At 40.1% G+C, this 22,974-nt stretch overlaps 1 protein-coding gene across 3 annotated transcripts in view; it reads left to right on the forward strand.

The window, feature by feature from the left end:
* The window catches only part of PLA2G4A (phospholipase A2 group IVA), a 368,660-nt gene that overhangs the window by 328,857 nt on the left and 16,829 nt on the right, over nucleotides 1–22,974 (forward strand). For all 3 annotated transcript variants that reach the window (XM_039484615.1, XM_039484613.1, XM_039484614.1), the window contains exons 9-14: nucleotides 1,426–1,648; nucleotides 4,096–4,210; nucleotides 11,249–11,386; nucleotides 11,756–11,848; nucleotides 15,511–15,582; nucleotides 18,483–18,725. In XM_039484615.1, coding sequence (XP_039340549.1) covers nucleotides 1,426–1,648; nucleotides 4,096–4,210; nucleotides 11,249–11,386; nucleotides 11,756–11,848; nucleotides 15,511–15,582; nucleotides 18,483–18,725 — 884 coding nt within the window. The remainder of the gene's footprint in view (nucleotides 1–1,425; nucleotides 1,649–4,095; nucleotides 4,211–11,248; nucleotides 11,387–11,755; nucleotides 11,849–15,510; nucleotides 15,583–18,482; nucleotides 18,726–22,974) is intronic.

Genomic DNA, 22,974 nt, shown 5'->3' on the forward strand with positions numbered 1-22,974 from the left:
GTCTCAGATGATGACCCAGCACATGTTGTTCGTTTTAAGAACACTTTCACTGCAAATTTGACAAAATGCAAAGAAGATACCAATGTGAAATGTGTAAAGATAGCTACGGCACGCGACCCAAGATTTAAGAATCAGAAGTGTCTTCCAAAATCTGAGAGGGATGGGGTATAGAACATGCTTCAGAAGTCTTAAAAGAGCAACATTCTAATTGGGAACTACAGAATACAAACCACCAAAAAAGAAAATCAACCTTTTGCTGGTGGCATCTGACTCAGATGATGAAAATGAACATGCGTCGGACCACACTGCTTTGGATTGTTATCGAGCAGAACCTGTCATCAGCATGAACACGTCCTCTGGAATGGTGGTTGAAGCATCGAGGGACATATGAATCTTTAGCGCATCTGGCATGTAAATTTCTTGCAATGCCGGCTACAATGGTGCCATGTAAACGCCTGTTCTCACTTTCAGATGACATTGTAAGCAAGAAGCAGGCAGCACTATCTTTTGCAAATGTAAAGAAACTTGTTTGAGTGATTGGCTGAACAAGAAGTAGAACTGATTGGACTTATAGGCTCTAAAGTTTTCCTTGGTTTTGTTTTTTAATGCAGTTATTTTTATATATAATTCTACATTTGCAAGTTCAACTTTCATGATAAAGAGATTGCACTACAGTACTTGTATTAGGTGTATTGAAAAATACTATTTGTTTTTTACAGTGCAAGTATTTGTAATAAAAAATAAAGTGAGCACTGTATACTTTGTATTCTGTGTTGTAATTGAAATAAACCTCTACCCCGATATAACGCTGTCCTCGGGAGCCATAATATATTACCGCATTATAGGTGAAACCACATTATATCAAACTTGCTTTGATCCACTGGAGTGCACAGCCCCGCCCCCGTGGAGCACTGCTTCACCGTGTTATATCTGAATTAATGTTATATCGGGCCGTGTTATATCGGAGTAGAGGTGTAATTATATTTGAAAATGTAGAAAACATCAAAAAATATTTAAATAAATGGTCTTTTATTATTAACAAGACAATTAATTGTGATTAATTTTTTTAATCACTTGACAGCCCTAACAATTTTCAAAAGCACCTAGGTCCCATTTTCAAAAGTGAGCACACTTGAAAATTTTACTTATTTACTCCCTATAAAACAGGAATATACCATAAGACATGAAGGTCAAATCGTGAACTCCCCATCCATGGGAGCTTTTCCTGCATAAAAACTCCAGGGTTTTGCATAAAATGAATAATCACATAGGAAATCTGTTAAACTGAGTGAAACATAAAGCTTAGATAGTCCATCTGTTGTAAATTTAGCTCATTTGGGCCTTTATCCTGCAAACTGCAAAATCAAGACTGAGTGTCTTGTGTATTTATTGACAGAGCTATTGATCACTGTATTTTCATTACAGGTACATGTCAACTTTGTATTCTCACCCAGATTTCCCAAGGAAAGGACCAAAGGAGATTAATGAAGAATTGATGAACTGTGTCAGTCATAACCCACTTCTGCTGCTCACTCCACAGAAAGTCAAACGCTACATTGAAGCATTATGGAATAAGAAACGTTCTGGGCAGCCTGTAACATTCACTGATATCTTTGGAATGTTGATAGGGGAAACACTTATCCAAAATGTAAGTGTGTTTTTATGGTTATTCGAGCTGCGAGAATACTGGAAAATAACATCTGCATTTATTTGAATTGACCTTTTTGTGTCCTCACTAACATTTTATCAAAAACTAAATCATTCAAGAAAATTGCAATCTGTCCATGCACATTTAGTGAATAAGAAAAGAGGCAGCATTTATCTATCATGTCTGTTATGAAGTAATAGCTCAGATCCAGTTTGTCTATTTATTTATTTATTTTACAAATCTCCTATCGCCAACTGTGACGGGGCGGCGACTCACCGATGTGGCGCCTCCTGCTGGTCATCCAGGGAATTAGCTCTTCCCAGCCCGGAGCACCCTCTGGAGGCTAGTGTCTCACCTGCCACTGGGTCTGTGTCCTTCCCAGACCCCGGTGCCCTTTACCCAGGGGTTCTGCCCCAAGCAGCACCCTACAGTCTGGGTCTCCCCACCCAGGGGAACCCTCAACCCCCTATCCCCACCTTGCCTCAGTGGCTACTGCCAGTCATCATCTAGCCCCCGCTCCCTGGGGCAGACTGTAGTCTATAAACAGCTCATCATCAGAAGGGGGGTTGGACCAGCTGCTTCTGCCTGTCTCTGGGCTGCTCCTCTGCAGCCTCAGTACCCTTTGTGGGCCCTTAACTCGGCCTGCAGGCTGGAGTTTTGCTAGGCTGGAGCTTCCTAGCTCCCTCTGCCCCTTCCCCCAGTGCTGTTCCACCTCAGGTACCCTGCTCTGCTTCCCAGGCAGCGAGGTCCTTCTCTCTCTAGAGCCAGAGAGAGACCCTTGTGTCTTTTTCAGCCTCTGGCCCTCAGCCCTTTTATAGGGCCAGCTGTGGCCTGTTTGGGGTGCGGTCCCCCCTGTGGCTGCTTCCCTCAATCAGCCTAGCTTTTCCCCCACCGCAGCCCTCTCCCAGGGCTGTTTTAAGCTACACCAACCTTCTGAAAGTGAAAGAGATGCCATAGGATAGTACTGTTGTGCAGTATTAAAGGCACTCTTGCTCAGGGGCGGCTCTAGGCCCCAGCACGCCAAGCGCATGCTTGGGGCGGCAAGCCACTGGGGGCACTCTGCCGGTCGCCGCGAAAGCGGCAGGCAGGCTGCCTTTGGCGGCTTGAGGACCCTCCGCAGGCACACCTGCGGGCGGTCTGTCGAAGCCACGGGACCAGCGGACCCTCCGCAGGCAAGCTGCCGAAGGCAGCCTGCCTGCCGTGCTTGGGGCAGCAAAATGCCTAGAGCCGCCCCTGCTCCTGTTTGACCAACTCATGTAATAGACTTGTTGAAGTCCAGTGAATCATGTGAGCAGGATTTGCCTTTAATCATGTACTGTAAGCAAAGAGTACTTAGATAATGAAATATACTAATAGACTATTATGGATTGGTCTGATACTCTATAGTGTGCATATGTACAAATAAACTATACAGATATTGACTTATTCCAAGGTTAATAGCAGTAAAATATTGACAGAGAGGACGGCAAAACAGCTCTTGGGGTGAGGTTGGTTAGAATTACTATTCCTGTTATACAGAGGAACAAACACTAGCCCAGAGAATTTATCTGAATATGCAAATTGAAGCAATAAGTCATTGATAGAGCTGGAAATAGAACCCAGGATTCTTGGCTCCCAGGATTCTGTCCTATGCAGTAGATCACATTTCTTATATCTATCACATTTTACTAAATGGTGGTTCAGCCTAAGAGAAAGCATTAAGGTTTTGATGATCTTCCTAGCCTTCTGATATATTTTTCTTGATGCTTATTCTTAGGGCTTGTCTACACGTGAAAATTAATCTGGAATAAGGCCAGGTATGCATTTAAAGCAGATTAACTATTCCCAATTAACTTCATGTGTTGATGCTCTTATTATGGACTAAGAGTAGTGTATTCTGAATTTTCTTAATCCAGATTGATATAATTCAGAATAAATCAGTCTCATTCTGGAATAAGAGTATCCACACAAGGAATTAATCAGAAATAGCTATTCTGGAATAGCATGTAGACAAGCCCAGTTATAACAACAGAAGATAAGAATCTTCAGTGTCCACCAATACTGCTACCCCAGCAGTCACAGGAAACAGAGTGTATGGGAGACACTGACTTCATCCTGCATATCTCTGCCAAATTTTCAAAACACCCCCAATGAGGTCCCCAAAGTCTCCCTCTGCTCTCAGATATGGTAAATAGTTCAGTGAGAATGGGAGCTGCTTTAAGCATTTACTATCTTGATTCCTGTACATTAACATGTGTTGTACAGATAGTGACATTCATAGAGATTAGTTCCTTTGATGGTGATGCATTCTGATTTTTCAGGATGTCCTTCTTCTCTTTTAATGATTTCAATGAAACTAGAAGTCTTCCCAACTAGCAGCAGGTCATCCATTTCCAGGCTGTCTTGTACCAATAGTTTTTATGTAACTTCTCTCCTCTTTTTTATGTATTTATTTATCTATTTTGCAGAGGATGAATACCACATTGAGCAAGATGAAAGAGAAAGTCAATGAAGCACAGTGTGCTCTGCCACTCTTTACTTGTCTCCATGTCAAACCTGATGTGTCAGAACTTATGTTTGCAGGTATGTTTTCAATCTCTTTATTTAGTTGTCATTTGTGAGGTTCCCCTCCCCCCCACACACACTTTTAAAAAAGTCCTACTTATTCTTAATTCTTTTTTGGACTAAGTATATCCCATGGCTTGGATAAATCTTGAATCATTGGTTCCACTCAGGGTCGGATTAACTTTTTGTGGGCCCGTCGCCAAACATACTTGTGGGCCCCCCGGAGAATGATTGTAAGAGGGGCCAGGGGCAAAAGCACAGTGGGGCAGGAGCTAGGGTTGGTCCCTGGAGCAAGGGAGGGGCCTTGCAAGCACAACAGGGCTGGGGAGGGGGTGAACAGGATCCCTCACCCCTGCCCACATAGAGCGGGTACCTACCTGATTCTAGCCCATTCTCTTCATCTCTCTCTGCACTGAGCTGCCCCTCCTCCTGCAGCAGCAGGACAGGTTCTCTTCCAGCCCTCTGGGGTGGGTGTTGGGAGTGGGAGGAGCAGAGGCTAATGTGGTTAGTCCTGTAACCGGACTTTTAGTTTCCAGTCAGCACTACTAACTGGACACTCAGCTCCCATTTTCTACTGGAGTTACTAGATACCTGGCAACAGGGCTGCCAGAAAAGCCGGGGGGGGGGGGGTAGAGAGGAGGTAGCAAGTGGTGGGTGGGCTAGGGAGTGGAGAGGACCTAGTGGGCAGGGCCATGTCTGCTGTACTGCCAAGGTAGGTTGGAGACTGTGCGGAACAGCTGACACAGTATCCCCAGCCCAGGTGACATGACAGCCAGTGGTGGATTTAGAGTTAGTGGGGCCCCCTGTCCCTGTGCTTAGCTTCATTTTCAGGGCCCTTTCTTGGGACCCAGCCAAGAAAAAGAACATTCTTTCTTATCCCCCCTGCCTCCGTTTTTCATTCTTTTTTTCTTCATCCTCCTTCTATAAGTAATAGCAAGTAAATGAAAATAAAGGGAGGTATATGATTGTTCTGGAGTCTACCTTATTTTTTCACAAACCACTTGAAAATCATGGAGGGTCTTGACGGACCACTTAATGATCTTTCCAAATATTGCTTGTACTGTAAGCTAACTATTGTAAAGCACTTTGGATAGGAGTGCTTTATAAAAAAAATGTAAAAAAACATTAGGGTATGGGGTCTGGCCAGGAATTAGAGTACAAATGGGGACTCGGGGTTGGGGCAGGAGGTTGGGGTGTGGAGCGCTTACCTGGGGCAGCTCCTATTTGCTGTGAGGGGTGCAGATGGGAATGGGGTGGGGTTCAGGAGCTCCTGTTTGGTGCTCAGGGTGGGGGTGGGGATGTGAATTAGTCAAGGTATGGGGTGTGGGGGGCTGGGTATATGTAAGGGGTGCAGGAGTCAGGGCAAGGGGCTGGAGAGGTGTGAGGGGGTGCAGGAGCCAGGGTGGGGAACGGTGGGCATGAGAGGGGATACAGGAGTCAGGGAAGGGGGCTGGGTGTGTGCGAGGAGGTTCAGGGGTCAGGGTGGGCAGAGGGCTGGGGGTGTGGGCTTGGGTCGTAGGGATGCTCATGGCAGGAGGCTGGAGGGGGTATGCCCCAAGGCCCCGCCCCTTCCTCTTTTCCTTTTCCTCCTCCCCCCAGAGTGGTGAGTGTGCTGAGGCTTCACTCTTCCCCCTCCTTCCTGCCGGCAAACTGCTGATCGGTGGCAGGGAGTGGGAGGGGAGGGAATGCAGCACCCTCCCGAGAAGAGGCAGGGGTGGAGCGTGGCTGCCGTCAGAGCCTGCCCTGCTGCAGTAGGAGCCCCAGGAGTCAGCAGCATCAAGCTTCTGCCCCCATGGAGGGTGAGAGGGGGCGGAGAAGAGCGGGCCGGACTGAGTCCCCTTTGGACTGTGGGCCCAGCGCCATGGTAAATCTGGTACTGGTCCCACTGTGAGAATTACAAAAGAGGTTGGGTTCATTTTAAGCAATGATTAAAGTTTGTTAAAGTTCATAAGTATTTGGAAATTGAACCAGATTTTTTAGGTTTTTGACCAAATGAAAATGTTTGTGCAAAGTGTCTGCTTTCCTCAAAAATATCCTACTTCACAATGGAAAACTGAAACGTTTTCAGCTGAAAACTGAAGATGCTCTCAGTATTTTTTTTATTTTTTTTTATTTTATTTTTTATTTTTTGAGGAAAAGTTTAAATTTTCCACTGGATGGAGGTGATGGAGGTGTCCACTAACTCTACTAGGTGGAGGGATAGGTCAGTGGTTTGAGCATGGGCCTGCTAAACCCAGGGTTGTGAGTTCAATCTTTGCAGGGGCCACTTAGGGATCTGGGGCAAAAATCAGGACTTGGTCTTGCTAGTGAAGGCAGGGGGCTGGACTCAATGACTTTTCAGGGTCCCTTTCAGCTCTATGAGATAGGTATATCTCCATATATATATACTCATGAGTCTAACTCTAATGTCTGAAACACAAGACCACATTTCCTTCTAAATATTTCTTTTAACTTAATAGTGTTATTGTAAGACTTTCATCCTTATCAGTGTATTTAGTGTACCATGCTCTTGACGTTTTCCATCCAGTATAATTTTCTAAACCATTCCCTCCCTATATAATTGCATAACTTGTCTTGACTTGAGATACAGTAGGTTTTGAACAAAAATACTTCCACTTTCTTACTTATTAGGTTATGGATGTAAGATAAATCCTGTCTTGTTCCTTCTTGTTGAGGTGCATTAATTGTATAAGATAACATTCCTCAGAAAGGTGATGGCAGCTGCATGAAATCTTGCACCATCTGCTTTTATGCTCAAGGCTCTTAGTGTTCATTCTATTCATAATATTTCTGACCCTAGTGGCGCCGGTCATGCCCAGAATGGTAATAATTACTAACTAAACATAATTAATATGATTTATTTCAGGAAAGTTTTTATTGAGATAACGTTAGTAAAAATAGCTGGATAGGTTTTTTTAAAAGTAAAGTCAGACAGTGACCCTTGTAAGAACTGACAGATTCACAGCACCAGCATATATAGCTGTAGTTAGTCAGATTTACCTGTGGTGAGAAATCTGAGTTCGCAAAACATGTACTGGCTCCACTGTGGATTTCCCAAATTTCTTTACATATAAAAGACAAATTGCAACAGAAAGAAAAGTTAGCTAAAGCCAGGTCAATCCAAGTTTAGTTTTTGAGCTGCTGCACCTGAAATTGAGTATAGCAAACCCATGATTGTTACCAACATTTCAGAGAGAGTAAGGTGCATGAATGCACCACTTCAAATTAATGTGTAAGTTGTATGGTTCAAGTTGGAAACACTTTCTTATGGTGCACTTACTTTCTCAATATTGCCACATACAAGAAGCTAAATTTTGCATCCCTTACAGAGGTCCCATTGAAGCCAATGGGACTCCTCACTGTCTGCCTCCTCGTATCAGAATAGGTCAAAATTACCATCTACTCAGCTAGTGTAAATCCATATAATTCCACAATGGAGTTACACTGATTTACATCAGGGGAGAGATGCAAGCAACACTGAAGTCAATTGGTGGTACTCCTTTGACTTCAATAATGTTTTGATCAGGCCTCAGATGAGGAATTTACATAACTTATTTTGATATAAGTGCCTTTAAAAAGGGCATTGCCACAAGTGCTCAAAACCAAACCACCACAACTCCTTATGGGGGGCAAATGACTATTCCATTTCCAGACATAGTATTATCAAACAAGATTTAAGTGCAATAAGAAAAACAAAATATAAGGGGTTTTGACAGTAATTACATATTAAGATTTTTCTAGGTTCATTGCCTTACCAGGGTATTGATACAACTACAAAGAGTACTGAACATAGATATATAATTATTTACACTATGATAGCTTCTTCCCTTCAGGTCAAAGCTTGTGTCTCAGGACAGTTTGAGTCCTGTCCTACCACTGAGACACCATCCATCTCCAATGAGATGAGTGACTAAAAGTGAGATCAGTTAATTATAGGAAAAAAGATCCCTTGAGTTCCCTATGCTCTGGGTCTGAATAGAAAAATCATTGTCCTCTATGCAAATTCCAAGGCTTGGCTATGACAGATGCATTTAATTTGTTGGTTTTCTGGCTATGCTGTTCCTAAATTTAGTTACACTATTAAGATCAAAGTGCTAAAGTGCATTAACCTCCAGATTACTATCTTTGGCTCTCTACGTTTCCTGCCATGCCTGTACCTGTATGTGTGAAACACTTGAAGTGTTTTTGCTTGGGCATGAATGGTATATTTTGATGAGATAACAACCTTGCCAGGCTGAGAAGTTTGAATGACACAGTAGTCCTGGTCAAATATTTCCTCTTCAGACAGATATGGTTTCCTTTTTATTTTATTTTTAACAAGATCTCTGAATTTCACCAGCATCTGAGAATAAGCTTAACATCTTGCATTTTGCTGGAATCTCTCTAAGCAGTTTCTTTCACAAGCAAGAATTAATTGTCTCAAAGGAGTTAAAAAAAAACAACACCTGCAGACAAAACATTGTTAGCCAAACACTGTGTTCTAACATTAGGCAGCTACTTATACTGGTACATCACCGGTCACATTGATTTCATTAAACTCTATACAGGAAAACGTTCCTTCAAATTAAAAAGCTTTCTTGTAGGTGGCATTTTCATGTATTCAGAAGTTTTGTTGACATTAGGAATCGAATGCTAGTGTCTTCTCTCTTCTTTGAGTCTTTGGTATGTTTATAATATGTTTTAAAGTCACCTTAAGTCAATGATCCAAAGTTACTATCAGGGTGGATTTGATTTAAATCAAATTGATTGAAATCATGATTTAAATCACTAGTCAAGAAGACTTGATTTAATCATGGATTTCTACATAAAAGTGCATTCTTCTTGGTTGTTATAACCTTAATACATATTCTTCACAACTCAGGGATAGATGTAGGTTTCATTTTTAGAAGATACACACTATGCATTTTTAAAGTGATTTATTTTTAAAACTTTTCAGATTAGTTTTACATCTATATAGAAAATGAATGATTGTTTGGTTATTTCATTAACCAAAGGTAATTGAAGTAGATAGTTCACCTCCCAATGACTTCATAAATATCTCCAATTCAGCAGGTTAATCATTAATATTTGGAAGATTTTCTTGCCATGCTGTATTAGGAGGAGAACATCACCAGACAGACATTTAAATTGTTTTATTTAACTAAAACAACGTAATGTATTCTGGATTTTTTCTTCAACAGCAAACATATAATATTTTAACAAAACAAGCATATGAATTTTTGAATTTAGTTAAACATTCAAGTTTTTTAAAATCAGGTTTGTTTTTGTTAAAATTTAACTATAATAGTTAAATGAAATATTTAAAAAAAAACAAATTAAATTGACTATGTCAGCCAAGTCAACATGAGAAACTTGAAATATTGGCTTCTGCAGCTAACTCAGTCATCTTCAACTTCATTTTCCGGTTTGTTCATATCTGGAAAAGAAAAACAAGCTTTCTTGCTTTTTCAGGTCCCAAACAATTTCTCAATTTTTCAGTCCAAAGGAAGAAAATATTCTTTCTACACTGGCAGAAAAAGCTACTGCTGTTAAAAGTGAGATTATCCCTAATCCATGAACTATTGGAATTCATTTACAAAACTTTTCTTAAACATTACATGAATATATTCTCATACTATAGAATTCGAATTTATAATCTCTATTCCATTGTGAGATATCTTTGAGCTGTAATGTATCTTAATTAAAACTATCTTTAGATAGGTTTTTTCCTCAAAAAGCATTTTATCAAAAAAATCTGATTTAAATCAAAGAAATCCAAATTTTTTTATTTTTTTTTTAAAAATAATAATTGATTTTTATCCACCCTGGTTGTTATGTTTTGGAAATTTATATGAACAAGAAGTCATATCATAAATGATATTTCACTTCCTTCAGTATTGATGATTGATTTATAAGGGCACTCAAATAGGTTAGTGTTGTTGAAAAGAATTGATTCAATTATAAGTCAAAGTGAATGAAGACCAGATATGTTAGGTTGTATTTTTGTCTACCACCATTTTCTTTTATTAATTCATGATTTAGAGCTGAATCCTGCAATGTGAGTGCATTTCACTGGTTTTGGGGTAAAATTTTCAAAAACATCTAAATTCCATTTTCAAAAGATATTTAGAGCCCATCTCCTACTGCAAGTCAACGGGATTTAGATGTTGAAGAGTGTAGGTCACTTTTGGAAATGGAACTTAAGCTCCTAAGTCACTCACGTGCTTTTGAAATTTTTACCCCATGCATTTATTAAGTGTTGTACAAGCCACAAAATGTACAACATGTATTCCTTGTATATGTAAACTTTATTTAAAAAAAAGAAATAGTATTATAGTTACAATGTTTTTGCATCCTCTGTTGTTAGTAAACTTTTTAACTGGCTCCCAATCCTGTCTGTTCTAATTGTATTTCACTATAAGTCTTAGTCTTTGGTGAAATACAGATTTCACTTCTGGAGTCTCTTTAAAGCTCTGTGCAATTTAAAACAATTTCGTCTGCTCTACACGTCACCATACTTCACATTTTCAGTAAACTCATAATAAAAGAGAGAGAAACCTATAATTTTGTATACCCAGTGATCTCTGAGGATCACTGCCATTGTTGGAATTTGTATTGGTGATTCACATTGATGCATGAGATGGAACCCAGATGTTGTATAGCCTGTTTCACTATCTATCCCCCGAAACTGCCTGCCTAATTTTTTCAACAAATTTGGTTATGGTAAGAATGGGAGAGGTTTCCAAATTAACTTCAGGATCAAAACACCAATTGAAGTCCAAGGGAGTTTTGACTTCTGCATAACTTGGAAGACATTTCCAGGGGTTTTTGACCTAGTGGCATACCCAGATTACATGTATCCTGGAGAAACACTTTCAATTTAATTATATCTCTGGTATTTTATATCAGATGAACAGGGAACAATTTACCAGCAAGTATATTTCCTTGTATGCTTTTCTTTCCTCTTGGAGAAAGGTGCCAGCCATTTGTGTATGTTACAGATGAATTGTTTTTGTTCATGCTGCATTTATGTCTAGAGGGAAAATGTGAGCTAATTTCTTTATGTAATGCATGCAGATTGGGTGGAATTCAGTCCATATGAGATTGGTATGGCGAAGTATGGCACATTTATGCCTCCTGATTTGTTTGGAAGTAAATTTTTTATGGGAACAGTGGTTAAAAAACATGAAGAAAACCCCCTGCACTTCTTCATGGGTAAGTGAATGATTAAAATAAATAAATAAAACCAAACTGACATTTCAATTCTCTTCTCTCCAGTGCTTTTAAATTTGTCTTTCTGTAATCAGAAACAGTCTAACACAAGAATATTGTGTTAAGATATGACTTATATACGAAAAGTCATATCTTAATAGTCTGGTGGGAACCCATAAGAATGGTTCCATATTCAGTGATGGGAATTTCATGATGTGGTGCACATCTGAGTTTAGGATCTAATCTGTCCCAAAATCTCATTGTTTGTGTTATTCCAATGCATTGTCAAAGTATAATTAGCTATTTCAATAATTTCATATATGTTTTGTTCTGCAAGTTTCCATTGATTTAGTCATTTTCTTCTCATTTCAGGTGTCTGGGGCAGTGCATTTTCTATATTATTTAACAGAGTACTTGGAGTTTCCAATTCTCATAATAAAGGTCCCACCATGGAGGAAGAATTAGGTAATGTAACAAAAACAAATCTATTAGCCAGCAACTGGTATTAACATTTTAGTGAATTAATAACTCAAACATCACTATCACTCTAGATTTGTGTGTGGGTGTATGACACTATGTTAACCTTTTCTTGCATGTCAAAAGCCAGGGAAATTTCCTTTCACCAGTTTACATTGATAGACACCAGCAAAGGACTTGGCGGGCTGGGGAAGAGAATTAGTATTGGCTTACTTTTTCAATACTTTCCCCCCTTTTATTTATTTGTAGTCTGAATAGGCACTATACTTGACCTGTGTCAGGGCTATTGGAAGAGGAAAGGTCTTGCACATAAATATTCTTTAAACAGATTTAAAAAAAAAACATGATGGTTTAAATATATATACACCAAAGTGCTTTTTCTGATTGATGTGGTCAGCTTCAGGAGCCAATAGGCTGAAACCTGCCCTCATGGCTACCTGCAATTATAATGTCTTTTGAGGATGGGACTACTCATGTAATTGATAAAGGGATAATGCAGCTTTTCACCTTTTGGTTGCCAGTTCCATTCCATTCCAGGGTGCCCTGAATTCTTTCCATCTGATGATAGTTTAGTTTCTGTGAAACTAGTTTAGAGGTCTCCGTTCACTTTCTACTGGACAACTGTCCACATCATTGTAGGGAGGGGAATGTTGGAGCTTGATGGTTTGTGGTAAGGTACATCTTTCAAAAATGCTAGTTTGGGGTTTTCTAAAAGCTTTTGATATTGGAATGATTTTTACTCCTGTACTGTGTCCAGAGACTGTGGATAAGTGCTCATGAAATGCATTTAAAGCACTAAATAAACCAGAATAGTCAGCACCCGTGTCCATAGCCTGACTTGAGTGGATGAGGGTTGGCTGTGCATAAAAACTCCACTATCCCTTCTGTCTAGTAGTTGAGACTATTGCTGGGACAATATGGAGAAGCTAGCTTTGTCATGCTGCTCCTGTTTTGTGTCAAATAGAAAAATTCAGCTTACAGGGCTTTCTGTCTGGTATAGTTCATGAGCAACAAAACTCACTGCATAAAGAAAAAATAATCTGGTTAATATAATAATCTGTCTATTTTAGTTAATTTTTGAGGTACTGAAACATAGAAATTTAGGCATTAGTGAGCATAATACTTCAGCAGATACTTAAGTTTAAGCACGAGTAGCCCTATAAAAATCACTAAGTTTACTTATGTGTTTAAAGTTATGCCTGTTCTTAATTGCTTTACTAGAACAGGGCATCACTCTGAATTTTTAAAGAGATCTTTTCTCTGGAAAAAAATCCTTAAAAATAATATCTATTTTTTACACTTCAAAAAATATTTTTCAACTTTTTTCATTACAACAATCCTTGCTCTTGGTTTGAGATGTTTCCTGTTTGTGAGAATTTTTACAGACAAATACAAAATACCTCAAAGTAAGAGTTTACCATGGGAAGGGTGATGAAACCTGAACTATATTATAGTGGCAAAACTATAAAACTTATGTGATGGAATCCTGGCCAATTAAAGTCAATGACAAAACTTCAGCTGAGTTCAGTGGAACCAGGACTTTATCCAAAACCTATAAGCCACACTGAACATAAGAATTAAATAGGCTATTTCTCATATCATTTTCTTTAAAAAATACATCTTTGACATTCAAAATCTATATTTGTGGCTTTTAATAGTTTTTTTTTTTGGTTGTTAATTTTTGTCTTATCAGATATTCCTTGTCATCATCCAAGAATTTGTAATGTTTGTCTTTGTTGCATACTATTAGCATTGACAATAGTTTAGGTAGTGTCTGAGTAGCTATTTAGTTTTCAAGAGTGAAAATATCTAAGGAGAAAATCTGTAATGACAGAAACTCTTCTGTGACTGTATAGATTTCTACAGTGTAATATCTAATCCTACAAGGACTAGTCCTCATAAACAATCAACATAGATACAGCGTTATATATGTATAGCACATTTAAATTTAATTTCCACATGCCTTTTGATAACCTCAATCTCTCTCAATCAAGCTTTCTGTCTTGAGCTAGCAGAAGTATTGGAAATGCATGTTGCTACTTGCCTAATATTTTAGTTGATCTTATCCTTGATTGGATAATATACTTGATATAAATGACAATCCCAAAACAAAGAATTTTCTACCCAAGACAAACTCTGTCCTGCCATGACAAAAATTTGGTTTATGTCATAAATAACATGGGTGGTTTTCTTTAGCAAGAGGCAATTGGTTTACGATATCTATTCAAAACAATTATGAGAAGACAGTCCTCTTTCGGCTTCATTACTTGTTTCCAGTATAGACTATTTACATCAAAATTATCTTGGGGAGGAAGGCTGGAATTTTTAAAGGACCCTAAAGGAGTTAGGCACCAAAATCCCATAGCTTCAATAGCAATTGTGTGCCTACTTTGAAAATCCCAATTTAAATCTTTACACCCAAACAGAAGAAGTCAGAATATTGGGAGCTTGGTGAGCTTGTTTCTTCCAACACACACTGCCCACAGTATCAGCTGAAGATGATTTTCCAACTCTAGGCTGTTTATAAAATGATTTTCTTATAATTCAGCTGAAGTCAAATAACTAAAGACAACGACAATTGAAAATCCATTTGTTTCAAGAAAGGCTTTCCTTGATTATTTTAAAAATAGTTTTTTACTTTAAATAATATAGTAGCATAAATAATTAAAGAAAACAGAGTTTGCTGACTAGAAAATAGTTTTCACGTAAATTAATCTCCTTTATGAGCTATTTGATCTGACAGTGGAATGTATTGCTGCTTTAATTGCACAGCTCTCAAAAATCCTTTACCTTTTTTAATATTCTTTTGTGGTTTTGGAAAAACACCAAGTAATTTACAGTTTCAGGTTGAGTTTGATTATTTTAGATACAATGATCTTATCCTGATGGAAAATAGATTTTTGCCAAATAGGTACCTTGTGTTCATTCTGTCGATTAATGGTGTGAAATGTAAAATGCCTGTTCCTCCACTGAAGTTAATTGCTTTGGCCTAACTGCTGGGTTTTTGTTTTTCGTTTTTCCCTCTGAAATAGATTTGTGTTAAAGTTATGTAATTGTCTTGGTTTTTTTTATTTCCCAGAATTTAGAGGGGTACTTGATATGCACATGGCATTCCCATTACCACAAATTAAAGGCATGCTTTCGGAGGAGAATATATGGCTTTGTTGTCAGGCTTATTTTCTATTAAAGTCGTTTTATTTTATGGGCTTGCAAAACAGTAGTTAGTTTTGTTATTTTGCTTACAATCTTGGGGAAATCAACCCTGGCATAAGTAGTTGTAATTCACAATGGATGTTAGTGTGCATTGCCCTTGCTTATGTCTGGACTGCACCTTAAAATTCCACCTGTTCTTGAGAGGATTTTCTGCCTTGAAAGGAGAATTCCGCTGGATAATGCTGAATTCCTGTGAAAAAGGGCAAACCCATCCTGAACTTTGCAACAATTCCAAACCAAGATCACACACAATAGATTCTTCATAGTTATGTCCAAATGTAATTTGAGTCCCTACAGCTGTCTTGCTTAGTTTTCATTTCCTATCTATCACAAGTACTATACAATGATACGTCTTGACACTTTTTTAATATCCTTAGAGATCAAACAATTTAGCTTAGATCTAACAATTTAAGATATTGTATATTTTTTTTCAACAGAAAATATTAGGCTAAAGCATCTTGTGAGCAATGATAGTTCAGACAGTGAAGATGAATCACAGGGACCAAAAGGTAAGGAAAACCCCATGGTCTAGGGCATGTTTTACTTACTATGCCTGCTCCACTTTTTCTATATATACTGTTGATTTGTCTAGCTAAAGCAAGGTGATTGTGATGGAAAAAGACTATTTAGGGACCTTTGTTGCTATCAGTCATGTACATACCCCCAAAATGGGCCAAATCCTGTTTGACTTATCCATGTATGTCAGGGGTCCCCAACCCCCGGTCCGCGGCCCGGTACCGGTCCGCGGCCTCTTAGAAAGTGGGCCGCGAACCGACCCAGTGGAGCTTCCGCAGGCGTGCCTGCAGGAGGTCTACCCGAGCCACGGGACGAGTGCTTCCTCCGCAGGCGTGCCTGCGGGAGGTCCGCTGCTCCCGGGGCTCCGGTGGCGTGCCTGCGGAGGCTCCACTGCTCCCGGGGCTCCGGTGGACCTCCCGCAGGCATGACTGCAGGCGGTTCGCTGGTCGCGCGGCTCAGCTGGACCGCCCGCAGGCATGACTGCGGAGGGTCAGGACGAAACCGGTCCCTGGTCCTAAAAAGGTTGGGGACCCCTGATGTATGTTGTCCTTTGTAGGTCCCATTGATGCCAATGGTAAAATTCCACTGCTTGAGCCAGCAGCCTTAAAAAAGTATATGCCTTGGCTTTAGCTTAGTAAGGCCAAGAGACCTGAGCAAGAGACCTGACAGAGGCCTTTTTCTTCATATCAGCCCAGGCTGTTCAAGCTGGTAAACAAATGAGCACTCAGAGACTTGTGCCTTAACATCAGCTCAGAAAGCCAGCAGGGCTGCTCTAATGAGCCTCACAGAAGCCCACATCTTGACATAAGCCTAGAACATGAGAGTTGTTGAGCCAGTAACCTCATCAAGCCGTATTTCCCAGCAAACTGAAGTAGATGAGTCTGTGGCTTGGTCATCAGCCCAGTAAGCTAGAGATGCCTGTTGATTTCAGAGGGCCCTTAATCTAAAGTTCAGCTGAGTGTGGCTCAGTCTGAGTCCACTGTCTTTGATTAGCATTTCCGGTGCTTCCAGATACCTGTGTGAGTGACATCAGTATTGCCATTCTGGACCTAAGGCCACCATACTGGGTAAAATATAGAAATTGAACTTTGGTGTTTTGGAAAAAGTGACTTAGAGACTTAGGAGCATAATTCTAATTGCAAGGCAGTGGGGCTCAGGCTCCTAAGTGCCTATGTCACTTTTGGAAATGGGATTTAGGATCCTAAGTCACTTAAGCACTTTTGAAATTTTAACCATTATCTCCATCTTGCCCAAATAGTTTATCTTGATTTCTATATATGAAAATGTTTTCAACTGGGAATGGGGGAGAGGGGTTGGATCACTTGATGATTACTTGTTCTGTTCATTCCCTCTGAAGCACCTGTCATTGACCACTGTCGGAAAACAAGATACTGGGCCAGGTGGACCTTTGGTCTGACCCAGTATGGCCGTTCTTATGTTAAAATCCCCTATTCTTTCATGCACCTACCACATCATAGTTTTGGGTGTTTATTTCTTCTACAAGAGTCAACATCGCCACTAACAACTACAGCAATGAGGGGATGCAGCTCCAGGCACTATTTTAGGTTTTAATGATGGTGCCAGCACTGGCAGGAGGAAAACAAAACCTTTGAAAATGAGGTCTAGTCAAATAAGAAGCTCATCACTTCTCCTGTGACTTGAAATAATGGGGAGGGAGAGATATCAATTTCAGTGTTTATTTGCAGATATCCTGTGTCAGTCTCATAGTAACCAACATAAAGAAAATAATCATTATTTATGGCTTTGTATGTCTGTATGTGGTTTACACCGCTTGATTTGTGACAGTAAGCACTGGGGCTTGCCATAATTCTCACACTTCCACAGGATAAGTCTGCAGTAGGACCTGCAGATCAGACTTCCTACTCTTTTGACACTTGCTCTGCCCCTATTTAAATGAAAAATAGCTCATTATGAACCGTGGATTAAAGAGAAAAATTAGAATACTACACTTGGAACATCAGGCCTGATCTAAATTCTTTGAACACTCAAAACACCTACAGAAGTTGGTGGAAGTTCGGAGAGCTCAGGGTCATGCCCCACAGGCAGTAAGATCCTTTGCAGGTTTGAATGGAAGCTATGGATGCTCATCACTTTTGGAAATCGTTATTTTAATGTAGGTGCTATGCTTTTGATTGCATTTTTCGTTTACTTGGGTGATGTTATCAGAACAATTTTGACCCAAAATTTAGATTTTCAATAATTATTTTTTTTAATAAAGCAAGATCCATAGAAAAAACTTTTGTAACTTAATTATTAAATGCTCAGCTTTCTCTGTTATGCAGATTTGTAGAATTTAAGATTTAGCTCAATATCTACATCCTTGTGTATATCTTTTTATTCCTTCTGGCTGTGAAGATACAGCTCTGAGTGTGAACTGATATGGCCCTGAGTTTTCACATGGGTGAAATGCTGCTGATCCCCCTTCACCAGCACATGGGGTCCTAAATGTAGCACTACCACTGTGGTTCCACCTAGCAGGGCCTAGGTCATACAGCAGGAATCTTCCTGGAACACAGGGGCATGGCATGGTGGGGGAGGGGTGCACTGGAGAGGCCAGTGAATGTGCTATTACATGGATCCACACCCATCCCACAGTGGCAGGTACTCTGTCATCTCCACAGCCATGCTATTATAGAAGCAGCAAAGAAGTTAGATGAATGCCGTACAGTTGAGGAGTGAGAATTCCTCCAGCTCCTCTTAAATGCTCTGCGCAAACTCCATTTACTTGAGCTGTGCATGAGAACAAGACATGGTTTGGTCTTGGGAGAGATGTGAAGGCTCCCTTTCGCTTCAGTAGGATGTTGAAGCTGAACCCTCATTTTGACACTTTTCATGTTGACTGTTTCACTGCTGGTCATTTTTTTACACACAGGTTCTGAAAACCTTGAGGCTGAAAAAGAACTTCAAAGTAGCAGTCAAGAAAGCTGGGTCCAGCGCATGCTGATGGCTTTGGTGGGAGATAGTTCCCTTTTCAACACCAGAGAAGGGCGTGCTGGGAAAGTACACAACTTTATGCTGGGCTTGAACCTCAACACATGGTACCCACTCTCCCCTCTAGCAGGCCTGGGTACTCAGGAATCTGTGGAGGAGGATGAAATGGACACGGCAGTCGCAGGTTAGTTCACAAAATATCTGTGCACTGCATTTCCGTCGGTGAAAGAATAAACTGAGAGCTACAATTGTGGGAACATGTCATTAGACTGGAATGCTTACAACTGAACGCTTCTGAAAGCTAGAGCACATTTGCACAGGGGCAGTCTTGAATATTTACAAGCACGCTAAGATGACTGGTGATGTAAAGTGCAATGTGTTATTCCTATATGAGGCAAGTCGAGGCCTTGTGGCAGAATCAGGACTGACTCCATAGAAGTGCAATGCGTAGGTTCTGTATGATGCCCACCCTAAGGCTTCCTGTCAGAACTGGTAGAACAACATACTTGTAGGGTGGGGAGGAGTTGCTCTTTCCTTGGTAGAGTTGACTAAGGTACTTTTTGTACATGGCCACTTCCTGGCTTTCTTGAAATACCCACAAAAGACTATGTGGAATGTCCCATCATGCTCTTTTCATCTTCTCTTATTAGCATAGGGCAGACATGAGTCTTGCCAATCAACATCATTTTCTTCCCTTAATGCTCCCGCTTCAATCCCGTCTACAAATACTGTCCCTTCCCTACTCATTGAATTTTTCATAGTAGATCAGCAACAATAACAGTTAGTTCTTATATAGCATTTTTCATCTGTAGATCTCAAAGTATCAGCCTCTGCCTCCAGTCTTGCTGCTCTGTTTTTCTGCTTCTCTCCCAGCTATCTGGGTGTTTCCTCCACACTGTCCCCAGTGTGGAACACCCTTACTCTGCTAGTCCACTAACACACACCTTTCTCCTCATTAAAATCCCTACCTCAGCATGATTGATCCATTGGGCACATCCACATGTCTTCATATCTAGTCCATGTGTGTGCAGGAGGGGGAAGTTTGAATTTGTCATTATGGAATTGTAAATACCAGATGTCATTTAAAAGCTCAAGTAACAAAATGACTCTCTAATGTGTATTTGTTAATGTAACTATCCTTTTGAACAGCTCTATAGTAATTTCTGTCTGTTCTCCACTTTCTAAATATTATTTTTCAGCTCAGAGGTGTTTACAACTGGGTAATCTTAATATTTATAGTGGTATTTATAGTGCCTAAAACAGGCAGGAAAGTGCTTAGTAGATCTGTGGAAAAAATAACTTTTGATTAAATGTAGTATATTTAAGGCACATCAAACCCTCAACCTCTAGGGTTTTCATTTGGATTGAAATTGAACCTCAGATAGACAAAGATCCGCCTCCGCTTGAGAGAAATATTTGACTACGGGTCATATGGAGTTTCCCTAGCCATGTTCTAATAGTTTTTTTGCTGTTGACATTTTTTATTTTGCATTTCTAAGTATTTGCTCAAATTAAGATTAGAATCCAGTCCTGCAAGCTACCAAGTATAGTGCTTATGATTATGAGTAACCCCTACACTTTGCTCAACAGTAACTATCAATAGAACTGGGCCCTCAGTGGTTAGGAACTAAGATGAATTATTCAGTAGTGTACTTTTGATACTACTGATGGATTTATCTATATTTGTACAAGAGCCTGGGAGTCTAAAGAAGTGACTTCAAAGGAACCTTTGAAATAAATTCAAAATATTACATGATTTTTCATGTCCTTTATCCATGTTGTTATTATCCATGGTTTTAAAAATAATATAATTTGACCAGAATTAGCAATATGTTTTCTTTTTGTTTATTAATAGGAACATTAAACAGACCTGAAATAAAGGCAACTTAAAAAACAGAGCTGACATTTGTATAGTGCTTTTCATTTTGATCACTTCACAGACTTATAAAGTCATAGTATATGTAAAAAACCAGAGCTGCACTTAGGCATACTTGACAGTCATCAGTGGGCATTGAACTCAGGACCTGCACCATTGAAAGTACAGGCATCTAATGCTTCAGCTAAAAGTAGCAGCTGGCAGAAGGAAATACAGTAGATGGGACCATCTACTAGAAGGAGACATGACCACATGCATGAGTCCAGGCCAGTGTATTATACATACACAATTATCATAAAATACATATTAACATGAATAAAAGCCCTATACATTATAAGACACCATAATCACATTAGATCACAAGGTGTGTTAGAAATTTTCAAGAGAGGATCATATGATTCTCTGCCTCCCTCCCCTCCCTTGTATGGCATGCAGGGGTTATGTTGTTAAATACCAGCCAAATCAGCCTGATAAGCCCAGAAGAGTGGTGGGGTTGGGAGAACAGCCAGGCAACATACTTTAGCATCCCATTTGCAGGATTGCAAATGCTACGTTGTGCAGTTGTTTCTAGGTAAGCTTTAGTGGGGAGTGACTGGCAAGACAGGAGAGTAAGCAGAGCTGGGGACGGGTGCTGTATGTGGTATTGTGCTCAATCAAATCATCAAATTTAACCGGGAAGAGAGCTCCACTCTTTGGGACACTTTTCCCAGGCAGGCCAAAAGTCCACTCAACTTGATGAACTGGAGAGACAGAGGAGCAAGAACAACTTTGGGCCTGAGGAGCCCTGCCTCAGCCCTGGTTGGAGAAGGGGCTTAAAAAGGAGTCTCCTCAGCACAGCAGGGTGGTGGGTAGAGAAAGACAGATCTCCCTAGGGAAAGTGAACCAAATTGTGGAGTTCTTTTCCCAGTTAAATTGGGTAGTTTTGTTACAGAGGGGCTATGCCAGGAGAGCATCCCCAGGAGGAGGACTGCTGCACGGAGCTGAGACTCCTCAGCCTGCAGAGGCCCATGGGTCGGGTTGCGAGGGACAACCACAAGCCACAACGTACCCTAAGGAAGGGCAGAGCAGTAGGAAGAGACCCAGGAGAGTGTGTTAGCTGGGCCACAAGTAGCAGAAGCCTTCTTTATGAGGGTCTTAGGGTTGGAACCCAGTGATGTGGTTGGGCTCAGGTTCCCTGATCCCCTACCACTAGGTAAGACCTTCACCACAAACTCTAACTGCTAGGTGGGGACGCACCTCTGCTCACACCTGTTCATGGAACTGTTATCTGTTCAGAACAAACAGTTTTCGCAGCTCTAGATCCTAGTCTTATTGCAGGCAATCCCTGGGACTATTGCCACTGACTTCAAACAGGCCAATGTTTGGCTCTAATCCTTTGGAGCAGGAACTCCTCACACTGACACTTTTTATTTTTCCATTAAGAATTTCAGCTGTTGAAAATCTTTGAGCTTTGATTCAATTAAAACTCCAGACATGCTTCTGCATCCAATCTGTAATATTGTATAAACATATGCTTCCTCAGCTGCATGGAGTTTTGTTGAATCCAGTCCTTCAGTGTGGCCCGAGCTGTCTACTTTTATTTTAAGTAGAATTCCTATCTAACTTTTGCCCACAATTTTTTTTGTTTTTACGAAATAACTTCAAATTTACTTGAAAACTCCCGAATAATTTATATATAGACTCACTGTTGATCTATTTCTGGGCCTTTCTATTTCCAACACCCTTTAAAACACTCTTGAGAAAATGCCTACTGAATAACAATGGGGAAAAATTATCTCATAGGCTTTGCTTCCTTATTTCAATATTTATGGAAACTATTTTATGGTAGATGCATGTCAGTTGTGAATGCCCTTTTCAACTCCCTCACTTTCCTTTAAATTGCTTGCCATGACAAGGAGCATCTGGAAATAAAAAATGAGAACATGTTTTATAAGCTATACTTGAAACATTCTTTCTTCTAAATCAAATTCTTGTATATCGGATAGTCACTCTGTGCTGGTCCCACACAGATTCTATTAATTTATGACTGTTCTTTATGTTTTACTGTTAAAAAAGATTTCATGTGATAAGAAAGTCTCTTAGGAGAGGTGCATCTTTCTTTGATGAATTCACATGTAATAAATCCTTCCATTTTTATCCTCCATCTCACAGAGAATAGGTTGCAGAATTCCTAGGAATATAAGCTAGTATCTTTTTAAAAAAAGAAAACCTGGACCAGCCATAACTGATCTCTCTCCCCTGGCACCCTGTCTGCAACAGTGGCCAATGCTGATGCTTTAGAGAGAGAGGCAAAAATTCCATATAACATACTGTAATTGACTCCAATTCATGGAGTCACTGTGAGTGCTGTGCTACATAAATCCCCTAGTTTGGGTTCAGTACAGGGGTAGCTTGGTGAAATTTAATGGCCTATGGTATATAGGAGGTCAGACTAGGTGATCTGATGGTCCCTTCTGAACTTAAACTCTCCAAATCTGTTTGGTAGCATGCTGACTATGCCACACATTTGGGGGCAAGTGCTTTAGGTGTTCCAAGCTTTAGACCCTTCAGGTGCTAA

Source organism: Mauremys reevesii, linkage group 8 (genome assembly GCF_016161935.1).
Source record: "Mauremys reevesii isolate NIE-2019 linkage group 8, ASM1616193v1, whole genome shotgun sequence".
In the NCBI taxonomy this organism is placed as follows: Eukaryota; Metazoa; Chordata; order Testudines; family Geoemydidae; genus Mauremys; species Mauremys reevesii.